General features: G+C 45.9%; 2 protein-coding genes across 4 annotated transcripts in view; one reads left to right on the plus strand and one right to left on the minus strand.

Moving 5' to 3' along the window:
- ZDHHC3 (zinc finger DHHC-type palmitoyltransferase 3) overlaps nucleotides 1–10,368 on the plus strand; it is a 28,562-nt gene extending 18,194 nt beyond the window's left edge. For 2 of the 3 annotated variants that reach the window (XM_039715054.1, XM_039715055.1), the window contains one exon: nucleotides 6,446–10,368. In XM_039715054.1, coding sequence (XP_039570988.1) covers nucleotides 6,446–6,688 — 243 coding nt within the window. In that variant the 3' untranslated portion in view covers nucleotides 6,689–10,368. Of the gene's footprint in view, nucleotides 1–894; nucleotides 2,554–6,445 lie in introns of those variants that run through there. The other variant, XM_039715056.1, reaches the window with a different exon arrangement.
- Nucleotides 10,369–11,077: 709 nt separating this feature from the next.
- On the minus strand, nucleotides 11,078–25,083 carry TGM4 (transglutaminase 4). Its single transcript, XM_039715098.1, has 14 exons — nucleotides 24,935–25,083; nucleotides 21,280–21,459; nucleotides 21,050–21,153; nucleotides 20,600–20,729; nucleotides 19,833–19,951; nucleotides 18,440–18,547; nucleotides 17,707–17,881; nucleotides 17,067–17,205; nucleotides 16,705–16,808; nucleotides 15,190–15,441; nucleotides 14,185–14,532; nucleotides 12,674–12,843; nucleotides 12,059–12,195; nucleotides 11,078–11,415 (listed from the first exon to the last, which is right to left on the minus strand). The coding sequence occupies exons 1-14, from the start codon at nucleotides 24,948–24,950 to the stop codon at nucleotides 11,274–11,276; spliced, it is 2,124 nt and encodes a 707-aa protein (XP_039571032.1). The 5' UTR covers nucleotides 24,951–25,083; the 3' UTR covers nucleotides 11,078–11,273.
- Between the last annotated feature and the right edge of the window lie 209 nt (nucleotides 25,084–25,292).

A 25,292-nucleotide genomic window follows, 5' to 3' on the forward strand; every position in this document is an offset into this window, starting at 1 on the left:
CAACCTTGCCTTGCAAAAGATGCAGAGTCAAGGAACTGGGTGATCTGCCAGCTGCTGCTGCCCTTGGGAGAGTGATGCTCTTCAGTGACTGCTCTTACTCATTGTGCTTCTGTAGCAGCCAGGCATAAATGGCTTTCCTGAAAGACCAAATTCACTTCCTGGGCTTCAGATGCAATATAGGTTTTTATTTTCTTTTTAATGTTTAACTAGTGAATGTTTCAGCTGATTGCTTGATGGCTTATTTTTGTTCTGCCTCTAACCTTTACTAAACAATGCCAATGATTTGTTCAAATCAGTATCTTGTTTAACCCTCTCTCCCTGCAGTCATCCCATGCATGTTTTAGCAACAATTCTAATGACACATGAAGAGGAACCAGAGAGACTCAGCTACACTGAGCCATGGGCATTTCCTGAACTTGCTTGGTGAATCTGAGAGCACTACAGAGATTATCTTTGGGTTTGTGGGTTTTTGGTTCTTTTTTTTTTTCTTTTTTTTTTTTTTTTTGGTCTGCAAGCTTGTAATGGTTTCTTCTAAAACTTTTCCATCTGGTTAGCACATAATGCATTCAGCCATTAAAGCGCATAGTTTTTGTTTGGTTTTAAGTAGTGGGGTTTTTTTTATTGACATCAGAGGCAATTGGATGGCAGGTCTTAAAATGGTTCTGAAGTATGTAGGTCTGAAGAAAATGAAAGCAATTTTATTTCCAAGGAACAGCTTCTAGGTTTAGTTTTTTTAAATATAAAACAGTGAGAAGAAAAGGAAAGGCAGTACAGATGCACTTGTATTTTCTTACTCTGTCCTTTGGACAAGGGGTAATTGAGAATAGACTTTTCCCCGAATCCAGAGTACAAAACCTGAGTATTTGACTGAAAATGTGATATTTCTGTTTTCAGGGAATAGAACAGTTGAAAAAGGAAGAGAGAAGATGGGCTAAAAAAACAAAATGGATGAACATGAAAGCAGTATTTGGCCATCCGTTCTCTATAGCATGGCTTAGCCCATTCGCAACACCAGACCAAGGAAAAGCAGACCCGTACCAGTATGTGGTCTGAGGAATTCCTGACCAGCATTTCCACTAAAATAGAAACATATTACAGCACTACTGTTACAAATTTTCCATGAATGTTTAAAACAAAAAGCAAAATGAACTTTTTTATGTCTATTAAATGGCTGATAATTGCAGAGGAAAAAAAGCCCTGTGTTCCACCATTTTAGATAATTCTATATCTCTGGCTGAAACTGCTGCTTTTTTTTTTTCTTTTCCTTTTTTTTTTTTCCTTTCTTTTTTATCACATTAACTTTACTGGCATTTGTTTCTCTTTGCTTTCTGTATGGCATAATTAATGTGAAGGGAATCCTCTCTTCTCTGTTATGACCCACCTCTTCTGCGTAAATTCTCATGCTGTCTCCTGACTGTGATGAGCTCTGTGGATGACATGTGAGTGCCAACAGCCCTACACAGACACCTTTGGACTTCCTGAAGGAGCACATTGCTCTTTCCTAAGTGAACTTGAACAGGGAAGCAGATCCTTCACGTACCAAAAGGTGCAAGACCAGAAGGCAGCACAGCAAGCGAGCCAGTTGAGCTGGTGACCACAAACAGTTAAAGTACTTAAAAGTTGCCAACACCAATTCTCACTCCACCCTCCTTTTTCCTTCCAGCCACAGAACTGATTCCATCTTTCTGGCATTATTTTATCTGTTCCCTCCCTTGTGTGCAGGAAATTGTTGCCCCTTTAGGATAACTGTGGCAGATTTAGAAGACTCTTTGGATTATTACATGCCTTACACTTCCAGGAAAGAAAGAAAGCTAATTTTCAAGTGTTTAGAATAGCAGAATCATGTTTTTTGATGTGTGTTTGTCTTGGTAAATGACTTGTTAGAGCAATGCCTGCTAAACAGTGTTAACGTGAAAAACTGACATGAATGCCCAGATTACTATAAAGACTAATATTGATGGGATGTGTAAGTGTTCCAGGGTGATTGATTCTATATTGTTAGCTTTGCCCTGGTTTAGAGCTTTGTAAATCTTTTCTCCTGTTTATGCATACATGTGTGTGTGTAAGCACATGCACATATATGTGTAAGGGTTGGAAATTGGGAAATATTTATGGTAAGGAGCATGCATGCTGTTATGAACTGTGTGGTGATGAAAAGTGGGAGGGACAGAATGCATTCCAAAAACAGGTAGAGCTAAACCATTCATAATTTCAACTGCTAGTGTTAATTGCAACATCTTGTGTTCAGGCAGGAATTTTATTATATTTTTGATTCACAACTCCCATGGGCTCATCAAATGAATTGCAAACAGAGGAAATACACAAATCAGCTGCATCTGTGACTTCCAAGGAATCTTTTCTTTCCTTGGTTTAAAATATTTTTTTGGAAACTGACCTGCTAGACTGCTTCAAAGCCACGGGGGAAGGGAGGGAAATCAGGGAAGGAGAAATTGAATGGATGTCTCATTTTGGAAGTAATGTGAATGCTGCATCTTTTCAATCTGTTAATGCTTCCATATGGAAAACAAATGCAATAAAACTTTTCCAAAAACTTGTTTGCTGTTCTTTCTTTCTTTCTTTGTTCCAAATCTTGGGAAAAATCTGTGATGGTTTTCTGAACTTTCACTTCTGTGTGCAAGCAGGCAGAAGCATATAAAAGTTAATTAACTTGTGTGTTCAACTTCTAAGTTGAAAAGTGAGTTAATTGGTAATATGCTGGTCTGTTAATCAGTGGTTATTTCAGAGCTGGGAGAGGCTGTAACTCTGGTTTGAGTATGTGATGGTGTTTCTCAGAGAACGCTCCCACCGTAATCATTAAGCTTGCTCTTGGGCCATGGTCAGTGCAGCCAGTGAGACATGTGCAGGTGACAATTTGAACTGGCAGAGAACCTGGCCCTAAAGCTGCCTTGATGCAAAATCAGATATACTGGGGAGAGGCTTTAGTCACCTAGGCAATTAACTAATGAATGCATCTCTCTGTAGTTCACTGCTTCAAAAAATTGTTTTGATTACAAATTCTACATTCCAGTTTGGGCTGATTTTAATTACCCTTATTAACTATGTGTTCTGGAGGAAGATTAATTACATTGTTCTGGCCTTTTGACCATTGTGGAAAAATGTGTAACTACTGAGTTTTTCTTGTTTCAAACCAAATGCAAATTGCTATACAGCACTATATAGTACTGAGATTTTCAGTCAAACTGTGTTTTGTCTTTTAAATGAGGCACCATCACAGAAATGCCACTGGTACCTGTCATGTGTGGGGTGATAGCCAGGGCCTTCAGATTTTCTTGTGCTGTACAACTTGGTTTGATGCAATTTAAATGGTACTAAGAGTCAGTATCAATATGAGAAAGGCAGACTTTCTGGTTTGCTGATGGAAAGTATTTTCTCGGTCAGGACTACCTGATTTCAGGTGCTGGTTCTGTTTTAGTGTGGCCAAGAGAAATTGAAGGACAAGCTCAATCAGAGCACTTCTGTTTTTAAAAAACTAAGTGGTGCTCTGCAGAAATGTGTGAAGGAACTGCTGTAAGAGAATTTCTGCCTTAATCATGATTTCCCAATGGCAATGCTTCCTGTGTCTTCTTAACCATCACTTTGTCTGAATGCTTGTCTTTTTGGTTTGCTCTTTCCTTTCACATCATTAACAAGAAGTTAATGCATTTCTTCTAACATTCAAGAGCTGTTCTGCAGATTGCTTCTGGGTCAGACCATGCAGCCCACCATCCTCCTCTGGCACTGGGCAGGAGCAGATACCAAGGGCAGTAATTGAAGAAATGGGTATTACTCTACAGCATCACAGTGGTCACAGGTTAACCTTGTCTATCTGTCCCCATGTTTGCAACGTTGTGCCTTTTACTTAAAGGGGAATGTCCAGTATCTTATATTTCTCAGTGTATGTCTTTTCAGTATTGGTTCAAAATTATGTAATTTGAAATAGGGAAAGATGATGCTTTCTAAGCACTTTTTTAAAAATTAAGTGGAATAGCTGCATGATGGGAAAGAGAAAGAGGTGTTTGTTTAATTAAATACAGAAAATTCTCACTTTGTAAAATAATGGTGAGAGATTTATGTAAGTATATTTTTAAAAAGTTTAATTAAACAGTAGTGAAATGTCTTCAACAGCTGTACATTCCTTCCATCTCCCTTAGATTCTTTTTAAGGCATAACCTCATGCCCTATTGACCATGCGGCCAGCAGCCAAAATTAGATCAAGATACAATTATAAAACTTCTGTTTATTTTGAATACATGCTGTGAAGGGATTAGTGAGGTCAGGCTGGGAGAGAGAAAGTATGCCCCTGGCTGTTCTGATGAACTACTCCCTAATTGGCTTTAGCATAACCACAGCCTGACCTTGCTTGTTGCCTTGGTTAGCAGATGCTGATAGGAGCAGGTGAGCAGTGTTTTTGGGGGAAGGGAATGAGAGGTTGCTGCCCAGAAGTGTTCCAAATTTGTATTCCCAGTCTAGATGGCAGCAGGAACTGAAATGGATTACCCAAATGACTGAGGGCAGGGTTGAAGCTTGTGCTCTCATGGAAAGGTTTAAATGCCTGATGTCTGTCTCTCCTCCTGCTCTGTGCTACTTGTTTTCCTTCTCTCTAGATGTTCACACTGTAAGTGCTCCAGCCGTGCTCCAGCCAGTTTGTTACTAACACACGGGAAACCTCTGCAGCTCGCTAAGGAACAGCGCACAACCAAAGGTGGTCTCCTGCTTTAAGCTGCCAGAGCTTCTGCCCCCTGGTTGCACAGCCACTGGGTGCTGGAAATGCAGTATCCTGGAGGAAAAGCTCGTGGTAGTTCTAGAACACTTTGCCAAGGGTCTGCTGTGCACAAACTCTGCTCCTCTCCAGCTTGCCCAGCAGGGAGGTAAGGTCAGGCCCTGGCTGTGGCACACAAAGTGTGGCATCCCAAGGGACCAGAGGCTGCAGGAGATTCTCCCTGGAGCACTTGAAGTGGTACATTTGCAAGCTTGCAAGCAGGCTGAGGTGCCACAGGCCTGTGCTTAGCATTCAAAGTCCTTCAGGGCCTGAATTTTTCCCAAATTGGAGCCCTGAGGAATTCCGATTTGGTATTGCATCATTCCTTTCTGCACATTTACTGCTGGGTTTCTCTTAAGTCAGCATGAGAAACGGGGCATGAATGAATGATGTTCATAAGAGCTTTGCATGCAGCGCTTTGGTTTATGGTGTGCTTTCTCCTGGGTCTGCTCGTGCTGACTCAGTGTTACTGCAAACTGAGCTGCTGCTGTTCTTTTGTTTGTGAGGCTGACAACGAGTGCAGCTGTGGTGCCGCTGAGCTGCTGCGTGCATTCCTTTCCCCTCGCTGCAAAGCTTTGAATGTTTTGTGTGTTGTCAAGAAAAATCTGTAGAATTAGAATGTGAGAAGTGTACTGTTCTTCTAGCTCTTCTAAAACTGTTCTTTCTTACAGTTTTAACCCAATCTGCAATTTTTTTTTCCTTTCCTTGAGTTTCTCAAAACTTGGATCCCAGTATTCTTGCTTCTCTAAGAACAGGCAGACTGTGTGGTCACTTGTATATCATCACAAGTGGATCATACACAGCTGCAGATCTGACGCCTCTCTTCCATGATACAGAAGATGGGCCTAAAAAATTGTGCCCTATTTCACACAGTGGTAGCCTTAGAAAAATCATTAAGAAAATAAATTTTAGTTCCCTATTTCTACGTGGAGAATACTACCAGAAAAAAAATGTCGCTGCCCAAATTTGATGGATCTGTTCTTTAAGTACAATCAAAATGTTTGCTTTACTAAAAGTGACATTCTTGGAGGGAGAATGAGTCAGAATATTGACTGACCAAGGCTCCAGTCCCATTTTGAAGCCTCCACATTAACCTGTACAGATTCTCTCACCTCCCAGCAGGTTATCTGGCTTGCATTGTGATTTGTCTTTGACAATTTGGTAAATAGAAGTTGTGTTCTTAAATATTTGCTCTTAACTGGCACAGAGTGAACTTGTAGTGACTAGCCTAGGTGTGGCAGTGGTAAATTCCTGATTGCTGGGAAAAGTTGCAGTATTTTGGCTGTGTCTGAACTATTGCAAAAAGTGCCCAAACAAGATGAAACTCTTAAGTTGTAACTGTAGTTTGTCACTCCTTGGAAGGATTCGAAAAGCTATATGAGAAGAGGTCCATGTTTACCAAAAGGCTGGCTTTTCAGAAGCCATCCCCGTACCCTGAAAATCAACTGATGCCAAAATGCATCAGCAAGATTCAGACTGTCCATGAATTTGATCTTGTGTGAGGGTTTTGCTGTTAAATTTGGAGATGAAACTCTCAGTAATGCAGAGTGTCTGTCTTCATTGTTAACTCAAACTGGAATAGCATCAGCCTGGCTATAGGTAGGCAGTTCTGCATGTGCTACAGTGCTTGGTGCTCTAACGCCTGCTGTAAGCGTGAGATGACCATAAACTCTTCTCTTCTTGCAGGGTATTGAGAGACTTAAAAACCAAAAGCCAACCTGGGAGAAGATCAGCGGCTGGGAAGGAATGAAGCTGGCGTTTGGAGGTGCCTTCTCCCTGGGTTGGTTTAACCCTTTCTCAAACCTGAACTGCGAGAGCTCAGCGCCAGCTGAAGCGGTGGCAGCAGCTCCTGCATCTGAAATAATGACCCAAGAAGAAATTGAGCAGTTTCTGGCTCGAGATGTTGCCATCCAAATGTTGCGTGAATAAGCAAAACGTCCTTCTCCTCCAGGAGAAGCTTTGAGGTGGTTTTTTTTTTTTTTTAAATAATTACTTGTGCTGGAGATTTAAGGGTTGTTTTTAAACATACTTTCTGGTGCATTAAAAAATTCAGGAGTATTGGTCTGGAACAGACGCTACAGCACTAGCAGAAGCAATGCAAATCTCCAGAGAGAGCTTCATAAGTGATGGGGTTCATAAGCTCCTTTTCAGACTGTGTCAACTGCTTTATCCGTCTTTTCTTACATGGCATTTAAGGACAGTTTGTAATTGTCAGATAGATTGGCTCCAGTTCCCAGAAATGTGCCATCCTGGGGAGTCTGGCTAATCTTTTGTTCTTACAGCCCTATGGAAGACTAAATGTGTGAAGGCAAGATTAGCCAGCTTTGCAAGTTTTCTGGAAAAATGCATCCTCTTTAGCCGATCCCATCCCCTCCCATCCCATGGGTGCTGGTTGTGGGTTATGAATGTTGCTAGTACACTGGTCTTAGCAGAGGTGGGATGCAGGGCTATGGATGCAGCAGATCGATGAGCTCACTCTGGGTGTGATTCCTTTGGGCTCTGAAATATCTCCAGGGGTTAATTTTTACCTTCTGTGCTTGTGAGAATGCCCAGTGCTTGTTGGAGGTGGTGCTGGGCTTGTGATGGTGCTGGCGGGAGCATTGACCCATGCCAGTGCAGCCAAGAAGGGGCAAGTGTTGGCTGGGATGCCGAGCTGCTGGTGCTGGTGGGGGGAAGCTTTTCCCAGGAGCTGTGGTTCATTGGCATGTAAGATGTGTGGAGTGGGAGCTGCCTGGCTGAGCCCTGCAGCCCAGGGAGCAGGGGAGCAGTCTAGGCCAGGTACCAGGGCTATTTTTGCAGTGAAAGAGAGGGCGATGTGAACACCCTGTGATGGAGGTACTACCTCTCTCTGTTTGACTTGTATAATTTAGATGTTTCTCTTCTCTTGGTAGCTAGAGTTGGTAGAGGATGAATAATGCCTCCTAATCTAACTGGGTTTAACATTGTACTACTAGTATGTGCCATTACTCCAGGTTTCCTTTCAGTAATTTTGCAGCCAATCCCTGGGGAGTGCTGGTGAACCTTTAGAAGGAACTCAAAGAGGGCATCACTGCAGGAGGCAGTAGTTGCAGCAAAGTCCTGCAGAGGTGTTGCCAGCTGCTGCATTCAGATGCACTGCAAACACTTGGCATCCTCCAGATGTCAGGCTACTTTTAATTTAGACTGTTCTTCATCTGTGTTTTTGTTCCTCTTCTGTCATATCCCTTAAATTAATTGTCACTAAATTTGCAGGAGACTAGAAATATGCTACTGGTTTCCCCCTACAGAACATGCTTGCTTTTATCTCCCCCTCCCCTGTAACCTGAACCAAAGATAACTACTTCCTCTCAAAAGCAAGAGAAAGGAGTTTTTGGGATGAAAGCATGGTATTGTGAAAGACCTATATGAAGTTTTTATTATTTATAAGAGTAATATCAAATGGAATTTGTGCAAGACTTTTTTTTTCCTGTTTATTTTTAACCCCTCAGAAAGCATCTTTGTGTGCATTGATTGTGTGACATTCAGGGCTACTGTGGGGGGATGAGATTATCTCCTGGACTTGTCCTCTGCCACAGCAATCCTTTTTTCTGGCAAAGGTAGTGGGAACAAATAGAGTGCCTTGTCTGTTAAGAGCACAGCTTCACCAAAATCCAGGGGATATTTCTGAATAGTTGTCCCATTCCCTATTCCCTCTGGATGTCTCTTTGTCAGTGAAAAGTAGATCCAGAGAACATCATTAGGAATTGTGTATTTATAACCTTTGGGATAAAGGGAAATACCCCCCCTTTGAGGGGAAATGAGATATCCTCTCATGTCATTTAGTCATGAGGTCTTGAATGTCTTTGCCCTGTGCAGCAGGGTGTTGAGGGAAGAAGCTCTTCCTTCTGCACTAGCCCATGTTCATCCCTGTCAGCATCCCCCAGGAATGGGATGTCAGGGACATACACGGGTCTGTAAGGGATTTCCTTAGGGAGGAATGGGCATGTTGAAAGAGGAAGAGTGCCCTTTTTAGATCATGTTTTCTAATTTTGCCCTGCTGCTCCACCTCTGCATCCAGTTAACACCCCTGCCTCTGGTGCTGTGTCTGCAGTGGGAATGGTGCTAGAGGGAGGAACTAGTCCATGGCTGAAAATCACCTTGAGGCAGGCATATAGGGATGTCAGCCTGGGAGAGAACCCATGTGCTGCATTCCAGGGATGCTTCTCAGGACAGGGACCCTACTGTGGGACATGGCTTTGGGTAGGCATGGATGGAGGCAGCCAGATTTCTTCTCCACTCTCAAACCTGGTTCACTTCATCATAAGAACAGTTGTCGTTTGTTCTATTTCCCACCTCTCCTGTTGTTCCTCAGGTGCTGATATTTCTGGGTTTGTTTCTTTTAATAGGGGAAGGAGAAAAGTAGTGTGAAGAGGAGGGTAAGAGCCAGAGCAGTCATCTCCTCTCCTCCAGTTACAGTCTGAATGAGACAGGGATGTGTCCCTGGGCCATGCTCTCATGGACAGCCAGCTCCAGCTGTGGTGCTCCCAAGACATGGCAGGGTGACTTCCTATGCCCAGCAAATCAGTTCTGGTGTTTCTTGGCTGTCAGTCTCCCTTGGCCTCTCCCAAAGTCCCAGTACCCCTTGGTGTATCTCCTTTCTGTCTCAATGTAGTATGACAACTGTCAGAAATCGCAAGTCTTCACAAATTGGAAAAATCTGTTTTATCCACAGCTTTTGTATAAACTTCCTTTTTTAAGGATTGACTGGTAGCTTGAGACCAAACATGATTTACATGGAATTGAAACTAAGCTCAGTGTTTACCTTCCTTTCCCTCTACACATTTCTTGGCCTTTGTTAGAGCATGCCCCCATGTTCAGACCATGCTGCTATGGTCCTGGCTGGCTTGCCAGGTCCCAGGAAAGACGTTCTGGAGAGCCTGCTTGTAGTGCCCTAAATTTGTGGGGCTAGGGAGGATGCTGCCCCTGCACTGCTCAGTGGGACGTGGTCTGCTGAAGATCCCATCACTGCTGTGACGTGAGGTTAGTACGTGATGGACAGAGTCGTGGCATTTGTGGAAAGTGTTCTCATACTTCTCACCTGGTGTCTTCTACAGCAGGTTTTCTATGCAAATAGGGAATTTACATCTCGTGAAGAAATATATTTTTTGCTGTTTGTAAGTCCTTTTGTGCCTTTGGTCGCTGCTGTACTTTCTGAAGAGCTAATACTTCATCTGCCAAGCACCACCTGCTCCTCCCTACTCTGCAGACATGATGTGCATGGACCCTGCACCCGCTCTGCCTGTGGAGAGGAGCTCCCACTCCCTGCTGTGCCACCACAGGAGGTGGCCTTTGGGGACCCTGTGCTGCTGTGGAGTGACACAACAATGTGGGCAGAGGGGCAGCAGGGGTCAGGGCAGCCTTGACCCCCTTCTGTGGCCTGGCAGCCACCTGCGTGGTTGTCTGAGAGTTCCCCAAATCTTTGAAACACAGAAAAGTGGTTAAAACTTCTTTGCCTTTTTATGTCCTTTTTTGCCCTCTTCCCTTTTTATGGGCTGGCACATAACCAGATGTAGTCACCATTTATTTTTTCTGCTCCACTGCCTTAATGCTTAAGCATTTGCCTTTTAAATAAACAGATAAATTACTCCCTATGCTACTGTGTGACCTGATTTCCTCTTTACTTGTGGAAATGCTGGGCTGGCCATGCTGTGAGACGGGGAAATCCCTTGCTAAAGGTGGGCTCAGGAGTTACTGGGGTGTGCAGTGCAGTGGTGGGCTCCAGCTGTGCACAGCTGTTGTCTTCTCCAGTGTGACTATGGCTGGAAGAGCTCCTGGTGTACACTGCCATCGAGGTTCTTCCTGTGGCCCAGCAGTGTTCTGCGTGGAAGGGGAAGAAGAGAGGCTGTACATTTCTAGGGAAGCACTAGTAATGAATGCTGCTGGAGATGGCAGCATCTCTTCTAAAAATGCCTGAAAACCTTCAAAAGAAGTGGGATAGGAAGACGTATGAAAAATAGTGTTTGGGGACACTGCGCTGGGTTTGCTCTTTCTGAGCTCTAAAGACAAGGAAAGGCACGTGCTGGTGCATTCCCCAGATGGTGAGCTGGGAGGAAGAGGGAATTGCCCAGGAGGGATTTGCTTGAAATGTTCGTTGAGCTGCACAGGAGCCCTTGGTGCAGTGAGGTCCCTGTGTGTCCTTCCGTGTAGGACCACAGCAGTGCTGCCCCTCCCAGGCTCACACCCATCTCTGGCTGCAGCTGGTACCAACACAAGCTCCAGTCCCTGGTTTGAGATGGGAACATCCCCTTGTGGGTCCAGAGCCATCCCAATGTGACAATATCATCAAACCAAAACACACAGTCAATTTTCACCATCTTTATTGAATCACAATTAACTGCAATCAATGCAACTGTGCCCTTAAGGCAGTTTAATTCCCTTAACTTTATAGCATTTTTGCTCTTTAGAAGTACTGTGCAGCGATCAAAAAGGCAAGAAGTGCCCAGTGATGCGATACATGTAGCAAGGGTAGTGTTTGCACGCTGACAAGGCACCGATCCTACTCGGTGATGAAGATGCCCTTCTCCGTAGAGATCCCTTTGATCTGGTTTGAGATCAGCTTGGCTACCATTTTCTTATCTCCTAGTCTTGTCGGAGTGCATATTACTTCAGACTTGGTGATCCTGCCAGGCATTATATCCCTGAGGACAAAGGAAAAACCAAAATAGCGCCAGCATGAATTAGGGTTATTTGCCACTTTTGGATAATTTAAAAAAACAGTCACTGCATGTGTTTAGGGTGGGTGTTTCCCTTCCCCCGTGACCAATTTGCAGCAAATGGGGACTGGCATGGTGGTACTGCCTGGTGGTCCCAGTGATCCTGGGGACCTTCCCCAGAGTTCCCTGTACTGCTGAAACACCAAGTTCAGCTCTGAATGAAGCAGCTGTGCTCACATTTGTTGGGCAGCACAGCAGGAGCGTGGGGGGAGTCCCTGTTATGCCCGTCTGCCCTGAGCCTGTCAACTGCTGTGTGGCTCTTTCTGGCCAAATGTGGTGCTGTTTCAAACACAGCTGGCAAAGGTCCCTCTTACTGCAAATCCCCTAACTGCTTCTTCAAGGATATTAAAAAAAAAAAAAAACAAACAACAACAAAAAACAAAAACAGAGCAGAGTTCTGAAACTGCTGTGTGGCTCTTTCTGGCCAAATGTGGTGCTGTTTCAAACACAGCTGGCAAAAGTCCCTCTTACTGCAAATCCCATAGCCACTTCTTCAAGGATATTTAAAAAAAAAACCCAAACCAGAGCAGAGTTCTGACATGGTCGTTTCCTTGGCTCATCTCCTTACCCCAGCTCAAATGTTGTCATCTTGAATATGCCCAAGCCCTCCACTAGCAGCTTGCAGTTTTCCAGGGCCACATTCAGCTTGTTCTTGAAGATGAATGCACAGTTGAAGTCATTGTAGAGTCTGGCTGTTTCTGGCATCTGGCAGAGGAGGAAAGAGAGAAACAAACCCAAAGACTGGGGATTAGAGAGGTAATAAAGATGCCAGAGGTTGCTGCAGGTTTGCCCACCACCAGCATGGTAGGGGACAACCCCCCCATTCACTTTCCACCCACCCCAAGTACTGTGTTTTCCCAGATGGTTTCTCAACACATTTTTGCTTCAGGAGGAAGAGCTGTGGGCTTGGAGATGAGCCCTGTACAAACTGCCCTCTCCCATCCCCTTCCCTCCAGCAGCCCCTGCCTTCCCCTTTTAGATGGGGCAGCAATAAAACTTTCATTTCACGGCTGCTTTCAACCTTCAAATGAATGCTGGATAGCCAAATAAGAGGCCAAGAACTGAGCACCCCAGGAGGCAGCTGTTTGGCAGATGCCCCTGGGAATGCTAGCACCACCGTGGTGCTGCAGAGAGCAGAGCTTTAACCCTTGTCCTCCCGGAGCCCAGCTGGCAGCTGCCTCACCTGGACAGTGATGGGGGGATACTCGAATCTCATTGAGGTCTCCTTGGTGAGTTTGTCATTTGTTTCCTTGACCTCGGCAATGGCAGTGACAAGGATGAGCACTTCATCTTCCACAGAGGACAGTGTCTTCATGTATGCATCAGGTGCTATTTTCAGGGGGATCTGCATCTCTGCAGGAAAGAAAACACAGCTTGATGTTTCATCACATGCCCAGGAATTGGATGGCAAAGTCAGCTCTGGTGGCTGGAGTCCCAGGGTGGGGCATGAGCCATGTTTGCTGAGACCATCCTGCTTTCCCTTCAGGCCTAGTCCCTGGCTGAGTGGGTGGTACCTAGCACGGGCAGCCCCTGGGAAGGCTGCCTGAGTCCCACCATCGCCCTGCTCAGACAAGCACTGGCTTGGGCTCACATCCAGCACCTCAGCAGCCCTCATCCCGGGCTGCCCCAGCACTCAGGAGGAGGCAGAGGGGCAGGTGGTGGGGTACATCTAAGTCTGCACCCCTGAGGATTTCTTTGCCTGCTATAAAATTGCAGGCTTTCCTTTCACTTCAGATTTTATGTTTGATTGCTTGGACAACCTTCCAGTGGCTCAGAAAAGCCACAAAGTCAGCAGTGCTGGTGCTTGAGCATTGCTTTAGCTGCAAAGCTTCCTGGCTCCTGGGAATAAAACAAAAAATGCTTGTCCTTTTCCCTAAGTGTATATATGTATGTATATACATATGCATGTACATATGGGGCTACCTTTGTGTCCTGCCCTGCTGCATTTTGACAGCAACAGTATTAGTGAAAACACTCAGCGCTCATCAACAGCAAAGATTTTTTTTTTGTGTGAGTGATTCATGCTAGGAATCAGCAAGGGTTGTTAATTATTATAATTATTATAATGAGTGATAACTCATTAATCTGTTGTTTAGCAAATTTCAGTTGCATTGCTTGGGATCAAAAATACAAAACCCAGGTTGCTCAAAGATGTGCAGAGCACAGCAACAAACAGCTCCTGGGATCAGCCAAGCAGGCAGTTGTGGAGTGGGAATTTGCTTGGGCAAAGAATTCAGAAAATAACACTCACCAGCATCACCACCACCCAAATTAGAGCAAACAGAAAAACAAAAAAAGGCTGAAATTTCCAGCCATTTAAATCCTGTGAGGTTTCTGATCCACATGGATGCATACAAAGCCTGTGGTGGCATCTTTGATGTTCAGTGAGGACAGAGGGAGATGCTTCAGCACATCTTGCTCCCACCATGAAGACCTCTGTCTGCCCACACTGATGTATTCCTAATCACCTCCTTGAAGCTGCAGCAGGGCCTTCATGTTTTGGTCTCTGCTACAGAGGGATCCCAGTCTGTAACTGAGATTTCCAAATGCAGTGAAGAGGGAGGTAGGTTCGAGGCAGGCAATTTCTGCTCTTCACAGAGTACAGAGCCATACGCTGCTCTATAGTGGAGCCAGTATGAATGCCAGATTGCCACAGTAAATAAAAACAGAACACAGCAAGCTTTCTGTGCTTACCAGATGGGCCTTCAAGAGTGATGGTCTCCTTGATAGTTCCAAGATTGGCCTGAACGTTTCCAGTATAGTACTGCAGCTGGCAGGAGCCAGTAAGGTCAACGGTCCAGTTCCCAGGAGCAGAGATCTTCACTGTGATGGCCATTTCAAGGGGATTGCCAGGATGCAAAGGTTCTGTATTGGATATCTCCAGGTGGAGCCCAGTCTTGGTGACTGGCTCCTTCAGGACCAAAGGCTGGGTGTTGGCCCCTACTGACTGCATAGTTGAAGCATAGCCTGAGCGAGGCACCAATCCCGAAGGGCGTATGAAGCTGTAAGCTCTTTGCATGGACATCCTTTCCTCTTTGGAGCCTGGAGGAAGAGAAATATGGGTGACAGCTGTATCTCAGTCTCCTCACCCAGAGCTATCTTCCCTTTATTTATGCTTTTGCTGATAAGCAGAGGGGATGTCAGAGCACCTCCAGCCTCTGCTTAGGACAACTTCTTGGTTTATGCTACCACCAAATCTAGCTGTAGCATTCTGGCCTGGAAGAATTTCCTGGAAGAGACAATTTAGAGGATGGGTACTCTTAAATATTTCAGCCTGATATTTTTGCCCTCCTCACTGAGAAGGTTTTAACAATCTAGGACAACATGGCTGGATCTTGAGAACTGTGGGAAGGAAATGTGGAATTATTTTTTTTTTTCCAAAATGGTTTGGGGAACGGAAAGGCAAAATGAAGAAATGTAGAAATGAAAAAATAAAGCAAAGGTCAGTGTGATGACTAGGTCGATCACTCAGCCCATTTCTTTCACTGTCTGGAAGATTGCTCGTGTCCCTGAGGAGCAGCCTATAGGTGTCACTGCGGGCATGTGGATGCCCGGGAGCAGTGCTGCCTCCCGAGGGTTTCCAGGCCTTAGGCCGAGTTTGCCACTGCAGCTACTCCTGCAGTTTCCTCCTGGAAACAACACGTGCTGTGGGGTGACCTGCATGGTCGGGGTCTCCTCTTGGAGGATGGGGGCAGTTACCTTCGGGGTACTTGTACTCCCGGGTGATGTCTTCCCGCCTGTTCTGCCCCACGGCCTTTGTGCTGATGTTCTTGCCGATGGCTTGGGTCTCCGTGCCGACCTTGAAGTATTTCTCCTTGCCGTTCACCTTCTTGACGAGCCAGTAGACTCTGTCCGCGTTCACTTCCGCGTACACGAACTTGGCGTCGTAGGGCAAGTACACATCTCCTTCCCGGACAGCCTTCACCGGGCACGGGCCACACTGGAAGCGACCTAGAAAGGGCATCCAACACCAGATGGTTTTCCAAACACCAGCAGTGACTCCGGTTTTTGCTCCACACCCAGGCAACACTCAAGCAGGAATCTGTGGCCATGGCAGTTGACACTTAGCAGTAAACAGCCCTCCAACTCAGTAATGAGCTCCAAATCCTCTCATTTATCCCACAGCTGCTTGGGAATTTCTTATAGATGACCAAGGTATGGTAGGAGCTTTTGCATGTTTCCCTTCACTTAGATAAATTTAAGCTTAGAAAGCTGCAGCTTGGTTTGATAGAAGGAACGGAATATAGTGATGCCTTGTCCAAACACGGGCAATGTGTTTTAAAGAAGTAGATAAAAGAATGTAAAAGTCGGTGCACAGGATGCTAAACATAGCTGGAACCAGTGGATAAACAGATAACGAGGAATATAGTGGCTTTTGTGGCAATGTTATGTGACAAGAAACAACAGCATGTGCCCTAAGAGAAGTTCTAGGCAAGGTCACCTGTAACACTGGGGGTACTCAGTGAGTGTGACCACCAGGGACCCCTTCAGATGAGCCCCCAGAACCATAAAAGGCCTTCCAGTAAGAGGCAGATGCAAACAAATTAGTTCTGGAAGAAGTGATGTTTATGTGTTAGCCAGAAGGGACACTCTAATGAATATGTATGATCATGATGGAATAAATAGCTTGTTCTAAAATTCATGATACACCCAATCAGAGGAAATACCCTCCGGGTGTTCAGCGTGCTGCAATAACGAATACCTGCTTTCTAATGCTTCAAAATTGTGTTAGAAAGTCTCTTCCTTAGCCAATTTCAGTATCAAGTTATGAAGTCAGCTGCATCCAGACAAATGTGTTTGATTTCTAGGAAATACTCCACTTTCTGCACTTCCCTGAGGATTAACCTTTTGGTTTTTTTCCACCTTCAAATTCCCCGAACCCGTGCATGGAGTGTAGTCACCAATTTTGGTGGACACTCCTCTCATCCACCAATGAACAGGCTCATGAACCCAATGACTTAGATATCCTCTAACCTCTGAAACAACATTCATGTTCCCACACGGTTGGTTTTCTGCCTGCCAAGAAATGCTGATCTTTCCATCCTGGGCTGAGGTGCCAGGAGTGAGACCTGCTGCTTTAGAGTGTCACTGCCCCAGTGCATGAAGCTGTGTGTGGGGAGCACCTGATTTGCTTAGTGGGGAAGCATGTTTTTCACACAAAACATCCCTGCTTCCCTCAGGAATTGCAGAAGAGCCTTTCTAGGCAAATCCTACCTTGACTTTGCTCCTGAGGGGTTGCATCAATTGCCTGCCAGCCACTAAACCCATTTGGTATGTCTGTTCTCTTCATCCAGGCATCATTCCACACGTGGAAGTTCCTGTGTGCATTTGGGTTGGAAAGAAAAGGAGTGAGTTGTTACAGCCTGAAGAGTCACAATCTCCTCCCTTAATCCTTCAGTAAGGGCAGATTTAATGGGTACTTGCAGGTAACCCTGTGAAACCCCTGGCTTTCTTTCTCTCTCCCGGGCAACAAACCCCAAGCAGTGTGAAATTCTCAAAGGAATTGCTGAGGCTGGGAAATGGGGCACTGCAAGGCAGCACAGGGCATAGGAAGCATTAGCCCCATTTGGCAGTACCAGACAGAGTCCAAGGACAGCGAGTTCAGCTTTTCTCCTTTTTCATTCAGGTAAACGTCAACTCTCAGGTTCTCCTCCGTATCATGGGCCGAGTCGAAGGTACTCACACAGCGGCATGGCACTCCCAGGCAACGCATGACTGCAGCACAGACAGACAGGGTCACAAAATCTCTCAGGCTGGGGGGCATCCTCTCATCTGACCCCTCTGCCCTCCCAGACTCCTCTAGAGCAGGTGCTCAGGACTGTGTCCAGATGGATTTTGAACATCTCCGAGGATGTAGATTTCATAACCTCTGTAGGCACCCTGTGCCAGTGCTTGGTCACCCTCACAGTGAAAAAAGCTGTTTTCCCAGGTTCAGACAGAACCTCCCATGTTTCAGGCTGTACCTATCACCTCTGCTCTTGTTGCTGGGCATCACAGAGACGAGCCTGTCTGCACCCCACTCCTTCCTGTCAGGTATTTACACACAAGGGTCAGACCCCCAAAGCCTTCTCTTCTGGCTGAGCAGTCCTGGCTCCCTCAGCCTCTCCTTACAGACAGACCCTGCCACCTCTGCTGCTCAGAGGTACAGTAATTTGGCTTACTAGCACAGTAACTGGGGTGTCAGAGAAGGGAGGCAGGTCACTCTGCACTGTTCACCTGTGTTGAGGACTCCTGCGAAGACCCAGCACTGGCCATAGCGGACCGGCTTCTTGGTTTTGTAGTACTTCTGCAAAATCGTGACACTCCCAATCCAATCCATAGGGGATGTTCCACTGATATAATTCCCTGACCAGTTCCCCAGCAGGACTCCGCTGTCATCGTTGGCATTAACCTGTGGCCACACACACAGAGAGAGAAAAATAAAGGGATGAGGCTGAATGAGGCTTAAACCCCAGGGGCTCTGCCTTCCCTGTGGTTTCCCAGGTGCTCCACAGCCATGTAGGATGCATCAAGGCTGCTGGTCCTGGCTGGGGGGCTTCCCTAGTTAGAAAGCCTCCACCTGGATATCTAGAGGGAGGTGACAACTCTGCTCAGGCCAGTAAAAATTAACTCTGCATCTTGTGTCTTAAACCACAGGGCTCCAAAAGGGTCCCACCACAGAGAGTAGCTACCCACCCAAAACACAACCCCTTGTGTTGGTCCCACCAACACAACTGATGAGAAAGGATGGCCACTGGGGCAGCAGCAAGCTTTGGAGGTGGGAACATGCTATATTTTTGTTTGCCTCTTCCCTCTACCCAAAAATGCCTCTATCTCTTTGCTTGCACTTTCCCAAAGGAATCCCATTCAGATGCCTCCTGAAATGGTGCTCATGGTCCCAGGGTAAGAAGAGCAAGAAAGGATGAGGGAAGATATGCAGTGGCAAAGCACTTCACTGAGAGAGGCTTACCAAAGCAGACATGGCTCTGGACACATGTGCAGGATCCCTTCTCTCAGCCAGACTGAGCTTGCTTTTGTCCAGCAGATACATGCAGGCATCCAAGACGAATTCCTCAAACTATTTTGGAGAGAAAACCGAGACATTTTTATATGCTGCTCTAAAACAGAATTTGCTTGTGATATTGGATTTCCAAGGTGGTGGGCCTTCCCAAAGCTGTTCTCTCCAAACAAGGGCTCAAAATGAAACCCAGCCTTGAAAGACAAAAGCTTGTCTTGAGTGCCTTGCAAACACAGTTGGAACCTGACCCAGCACAAAAGTCACCAACGTCATCTCCCTGCAACTCTGCAAATTACTCACAAGAGTAATGAAAATTTAAGACCTCTACTGATATTTAGTCTATTGACATAGGTACAAAATGAACCTTGGAAAAAAGAAAGGTACGCAAATGCTAATTATTACAACAAAGATTCATAATTAGCAATTGCTGATAAAGCTCCCTGAGGTCCAGTTCAGAAAGATGTCAAACATCTTGTGTTTGATCCAATGAAGCTTGTCAGAATATCAATATCAATTCTCATTGCTTAACAGCAGGATAAATATTAGGATAGCAACAGCCCTTCAGATGATGCCCTTTGGCCCCTTTCATGTAAAGGCATCAGTGTGAGCACCTTTGTCAGGCTATGTGTGTCCTGCAGATACATATTCTGCAGATATCCTGCAAAAATTGTAGACTTATAAAACAAAACAAAACAAATTAAAACCCCAGATTTGAACGTTTTTTGCTGGGGAGTTCTGTCTGGATAGGGTGCAGTATACCATGCTTGGCACCTGTGTGCTTTGTACACGGTGCAAATAAATCTGCTCTGGCATCCACCTCTTATCTCTAGCCCAAGCCAATTTGACATTCCGCTCCTCTGGAGTTATCTCAGAGGCAGCATGCAGGAACACCCTTCCTGAGAGAGTGGCTGATTGTGTCCTGCACACAGCAGTCAGTGAAGGCACCACTTGAAAGGTGATAACCTCTGCCAGTAATTTTACCCTTTTTATTCCCAACTATGATGCAACATGTAAATCAGATTTTTTTCCCCATCAGCCCTCTCCATGTCTCATTAGCTGACTAACAGCACCCACAGTTGCATGAGAGCAGGAATTCCCTTATGGGAATTATTTCAATCAGAAATACCCTGTCCCCAGTTTCCACATCCTTTACCAGGGGGGCCCAATCATCTGACTATGCATGTGCCACTAAACCCCATTCTCCAGCTGTGGATGGGGAACATACTTAGGCACATAGGTTACTCCCAGTGAAGTTGGCAGGGTAATTCCAGCACTCTGAGATACTCATGGGCTTCATGCTGAAGGGATGAAGGGTAAGAGGGCTGACAAGACAGCTGTGTTTTACCTGCCCGAAATTCCAGGGCCTGTCGTAGATGCTGTACGCAGACCCAACATAGATGTAGCCGGTGTCGTTGAGCACGTATTCCCCCTTCTCTGCCTCATTGGCCATGTAGACAACATCATCTGCAGAAAAAATCCCAAACCCTCAGAGATCAGGTGGTTTGCACACCCTATATGAAATTTTCCATGGAAAGCTAAACTGGGTTAACCAAGGATCTGTAACATTGACACCAACAGATGACTATACAGCATTCTCATTGTTTTGTTCCTATAATGAAAGAATTTCCAATAAGACTAATCTTTAATTTCCCCCTGTAGGTCCATTCCTATATGACCACTCTTCTATTATTGCAAAAATCTCATTTCTGAACACTGTAGAGTACTAGGTATACAGCAGAGAGAACTGGGGAACTGATGCCCACCAGCCACAAATTTTTTTATTCTGGTTGCTTTTTTCTGGATCTTAAGCCAACCCAGTTCTCTCATTTAATCTTTGGCTGGCTCAGAGAAACAGAGGGATGATATACAGAGGCGCACACAGATGTGACAGATAGATGTCCCTCTATGTCCTGGCACTGTTGAATATCCAATTAGGAGGTGGCTCATTGTTATTGCCCAGCTTCCCACTGTCTCCATGAGGATCTTGCTTATAGTGTTTTATGGGGAGAAAGCAATGTATGTAAGAAAGAACAGGGAAAATATGAGGAAAAATTCCATCTGGTACAATCCCCGGTAGGAGTAATTATCACTCCCAGCTGCAGGACCACTCACCTTCACACCAAGGATTGAACAAAAGGTAGATGACACCATTTTCAGGCTTGTAAGTGTTAGTGCCAGTCTTCACGTGCAGGTTGTATTTTCCCACAGGGGCATTGGGCGAGCTGGTGACAGACAGCAGGCACTGAGGGGACAACAAGGAGAGATGGCATGAGGGACACCCCACCGTGGCCACATGCATGGCACAAACATGGTGCCACAGAGATGGCACGAGTGGCAAAGCTGGGGGCCATGGAGATCCCTGTGGGGAAAGAGGGGAAGGCAATGGGATAGGGTGAAGCCTGCCTGTGCATGGGGGGAGCAATGAACCAAGCAGGACAAGGCTACTCCCCATCTAAAATCACAGAACTAAGGGAAAGCAGGATGGGGGTATGAGGCTGCTTTGCTGTGTAGCTTTTGATGGGCTTGGTATTGGGTATTGGGTCCCTTGCCCACAGGCTTTACCTCGTTGCCATTCCTCTCGACAAGAGAGACTTTCCACCCATTGATATCCTCCCGCTCCGGTTTCAGCGACAGCAGGCTCCCCCTGTTTTTCATTGGATTTTCACCTAGAAACAAACCCAAGACAATATGTGTGAGGGTTGCACAGCTCTGCAACGCCTGTGCAGTGCCAGGAAGAGGCAGCTGGATGCTCCCTGGCTTTGCCTGGTGGCCACAGAGGGACTCCTGCTTACCGATGCTGAAGCGCAGGGACAGCTTGTCGGCAGCCCGCAGCTCCCTGCTGAGGCTGACCTGCACCTGGAAGGGCTGCCCGCGCCGCACCACCAGGCTCTGGATGTTGTACCCATCCGTGTGGTGCTGCCGTGTGTTCTGGCTCTTCAGAAAGTCAACCCCAGTGACCCTCAGACTGGTCTCTGGAAAAACATTGGGAGAAAAGGAGAAAGGAAAAAGAAGAGATGGTCATTTTCTCAGTAAAGACAGTTTTCTTCTTCTTAACGCAGCCCTGCGAGGCATCAAAAAGTAACAAGAGATCTAGCAAAAGACAATATAAAATAAAATTTTAAAATAAATAAATAAAAAGTTTAAAATAAAAAAATTAAAAGTTAAAAAAATTAAACATTTAAAAATTTAAAAATTTACAGAAAATACCCAGAGGTGAACCTCAGACCTCCCTGGGCAGACATGGAGGGAGGAGGAGGAGGCAGAATCATGCCACAGCAGCTCAGGGTTGCATAGTTCGAGGGCAAGGCAGGAGCTTGTCCCCGCTCTGGATGGATTGCTGTAGAAAACTCATCAGAGAGCACTACCCCCCTTCAGGGGGGCTGCTTTTCCCATTTGCCTTCAGCAGAGATTTACTCCCCAGCAAGAATCCCTTACAAGTGCCTTACTCCTATTCACTCCCAACAGAGCAGCTGATTTTTAAGACACAATATTTAAAATTACTGCCTCCTCTCCTGCAGCTCTGGATGGGATCAGGGCCAGGAAAAGCCTCAGGATCTCTGTGCTAGTGGCTCGTGGTTCAGGGCTGTGGCATAGGAGTGGAGCTCCGAGAGGCACAACCCAGTGATACACCTGAGCAAAAAGAAAGCCTTCAGCTTTGAATGATGGTGGAGATTTGGGGGTCACTGCATCAGGCTTTGGCAGGCTGCCCAGTTGTGACAGGAAAAGCCAGAGCATGCTGGAATGTGGCTGAGCTGTATTTCTTCGGGAGCATTTATGTCTTGTACCTGCCCATTAAATATCCTCAGAGGATGAATTCCGTGTGAACAGCAGGGAGTAACAATACCTCATAAGCACTTTTCTCATGAGTGATTCAGATGAAGACATGGGAGAGGCAAAAACGGGTTACGGTAACTTTGATATTAGCAAGTCAAAAGCATAATGGTTGAAGAGATTAATTCACCAAATGTCTTGACAGATTTTCATGGTACCTAGCAACCATGTTAACTTGAGTATCAACAAGAGCCATCCCTAACACAGAAGAGGCTGGAATCTGGTAGCTGGTGTGGCGTGAGAGATGCCACATGCAGGGCTAGTCCCAGGGCAGGCTGAAATCAGCAGCACGCTTCCTGCTGCAACCTGTGCAGTGCAGAGACTGCAGCCCTGAGTAAACAGAACCGACCCTCCATGGATCCCCACCACACCTCTGTCTATTTCTTCTCAGTAAATATAAAAACCATATTTATCTTAATTACATACCAAATATCATTGGCCCAACACACAGACTTAAAATTGACCGGCATTTTTTGTTAACCAACTTAATATTTGAGTGCTTTTTGTTTGCTTGCTGCATGCCAGTTGCCAGCCTTGGGCTGATATTTTGCGCAATGGGGTGTGTGTGCATTTGTGTCAAAAAATTTCAGCTGGAGCTAGCTGCTTAACCCTCTTGAGGACAAAGAGGAAGTGCATCTTCAGCATTAAGAAATCTCCAAACACTAAAACTGCTCAACCTTGTTCTTTATGGAAAACCCTGGTGCTGGGCTGAGAAGACACCAGAAAGCCTTGGTCCTGGGAGAGGGATGCACAGGGATATGAAAGTTGAACACATAGGATAGCTGTGAGAAAAGGGCCCAAGGAAATCCATCCATCCATCCATCCATCCATCCATCCATCCATCCATCCATCCATCCATCCAGCATTTCTTAACTTAGGGACTGCATATCCATCCCATTTCTGGACATCACCAGTGATGCTGAGGATGCACAGGGAAGATTCACTGACAACAGCTGCCCTGGAATATGGCCTGACCATGCTGAGCACTGTGCCAAAGACCTGTCTCCACTCAGCACTGCCCGTCAGTTGTGCTGCATTTATTCCTGTGCAAACACACCTGCGATATCCTGTGACCTGACTGGCACAGTGTCCTGTGCCAAGGAATGCCTCAGAGCGAGCCAGTGGCGCACCCATCACCACATCCGAGGGGGCTTGGCTGCAGCTTGTCTTCCCTGGGCAACCCTCACCTGCTGCTTTTGTCTTCTTGCCCTGCTTCCTGCCCTGGGCATAGAGCTGGGCCCCCACACACCCTGTGTCTGGCTGCCTGCAGGCACCTTGGTGTGCCAACACGGAAATTCATCATTTATAGAAGAGATGAGTATACATAGAAAGTGCAGGACAGAGGATCAGGCTGCTAAAGGCAGTCCTGTTTGTGATCATTCCTGGGCCAGGCCAGAAGCAAACCCAAACCTCAAATCCTGTCAGATTTCTTTTCCTATTTTAATATAAAAAAAGTCAAGGCAGTATTTTGTTGCCTAGTTCCTTTATAGAGATCCTTTCTACGCTAACCCACAAGCCCCACTGCATCACTGCCTGCCTGGAGAGATGTTCAGAGCTTCAAGAGAGCAGTAATCAAAGATGGGCATATGAGACCTTGTCACTGGTAAGAAGGTGGGGCCTTTTTTCCCTTATGAAGAGGAGGTGATGGGGTAAAAAATCCTATCAATATGGAGCAGGGCATTTATAGTATGTCTGGCTTCAGTGGGGACAAGGGCTGCTCAGAAGGGAATTGGGATGAGAACTGTAGTTTTTCAAGAGAGATCATAATTTGGATACCTGCACTTACTGCTGATTTTTGCCCAGCCTCCAGGCAAACATTCATGAACATCATAGAGATGTGAGATCACATCCCAAAGATGCTGCAGTCCAAGATTTCCTGGAAATTTTCAGCTCATCCACACTCAGAGTACAGAGGTTTGAAATTGAGGGACTCAGAGCAGTGCTAAAACACCCCTCTGCTCCTGAAAGCCATGGAGACCTGCTCCCAGCTCTGCTGCGGGCACCACCCAGCCCACATGTGCATCTGCTCAGCTACATCCCAAACCCCAGGGGTTTTGGGCATTCTGGGGCTGGGCTGGCCAGTGGTGCTGGTTCAGCAGCTGCTGCAGGAATGACCCACGCACCTTTCTAGGCAGGTGCAGGATCTCCTGACAACACGACAGGCAGGACAGCCATGGGACAGAGCTCAAGCCCAAATAAATCCTCCTTTTGGTTATTTTGAAACTTCTGTGAGATGCTATCAGCCATTGCTAAAGAGCAATAATCTACATGATAAAGTAGCCTGAAAGAAAGAAATTATTTTAACATTGATGTGGAACAAATTTAAAAGAGCTGCATTTCTTTTCCATTATCACTGAGAGAACCAGATGTCTACAGGTTGAAGAACAGTGATGAAAAATGAGCTGTGTCTTGCAGTTAGTTTACCAGTCTGTCAAAAGCAGAATTTGCACAGCCAGAGCAAACTGATCCCCTGTGAGCAGTGCTGGCATCAAAACTTCTTTCCTCAAGGTGTCACCCATGGCAATCAGAGGGCTGAGAACCTCTGGAGCTGCCATCCTCCCTGCAGGAGACTTGACAGACTTCACACCTAATATACATCAAGCTTTAAAAACTTACCAGTGCTGCTGAACATGGTTCTTGTCAGCGTTTCTACCCGAGATGCTTGCGATGCCAGCAGCTTCCAAACTCCTGAGCAGTCTCTGCCACTTGCTTCTGAGTGTGGAGAAGGCAGACAGGCTGCCCTTTTTATCTGTGTCTTGCTCTGAGGTGTCAGCAGGTCCACTGCCAAGGGGTGGTGTTTCAAGAAAGGAAGTTCCCGTGGAAAAAAAAAAAAAAAAAGACTACAACTCCCTCTGCACATAGTCAGACCCTGAAAAACAGCGAAACTTAAATCCCGACTCACATGGAAGGTGAATTTGCATAATCAGATGACAAGTGGACAGACCCTTCACTGACAAACAGTAAAATCACGGGC

This window comes from Passer montanus, unplaced genomic scaffold (genome assembly GCF_014805655.1).
Source record: "Passer montanus isolate IOZ18808 unplaced genomic scaffold, ASM1480565v1 scaffold32, whole genome shotgun sequence".
NCBI lineage: Eukaryota > Metazoa > Chordata > Aves > Passeriformes > Passeridae > Passer > Passer montanus.

Coding starts and splice junctions, on each gene's coding strand:
- TGM4 (XM_039715098.1), bottom strand. Junction 17,206..17,706: donor CGCAGGAGTCCTCAACACAG/GTGAACAGTGCA, acceptor TCTGTGCTGCAG/TCATGCGTTGCCTGGGAGTG. Junction 16,809..17,066: donor CTGTCCTTGGACTCTGTCTG/GTACTGCCAAAT, acceptor AAATGCACACAG/GAACTTCCACGTGTGGAATG.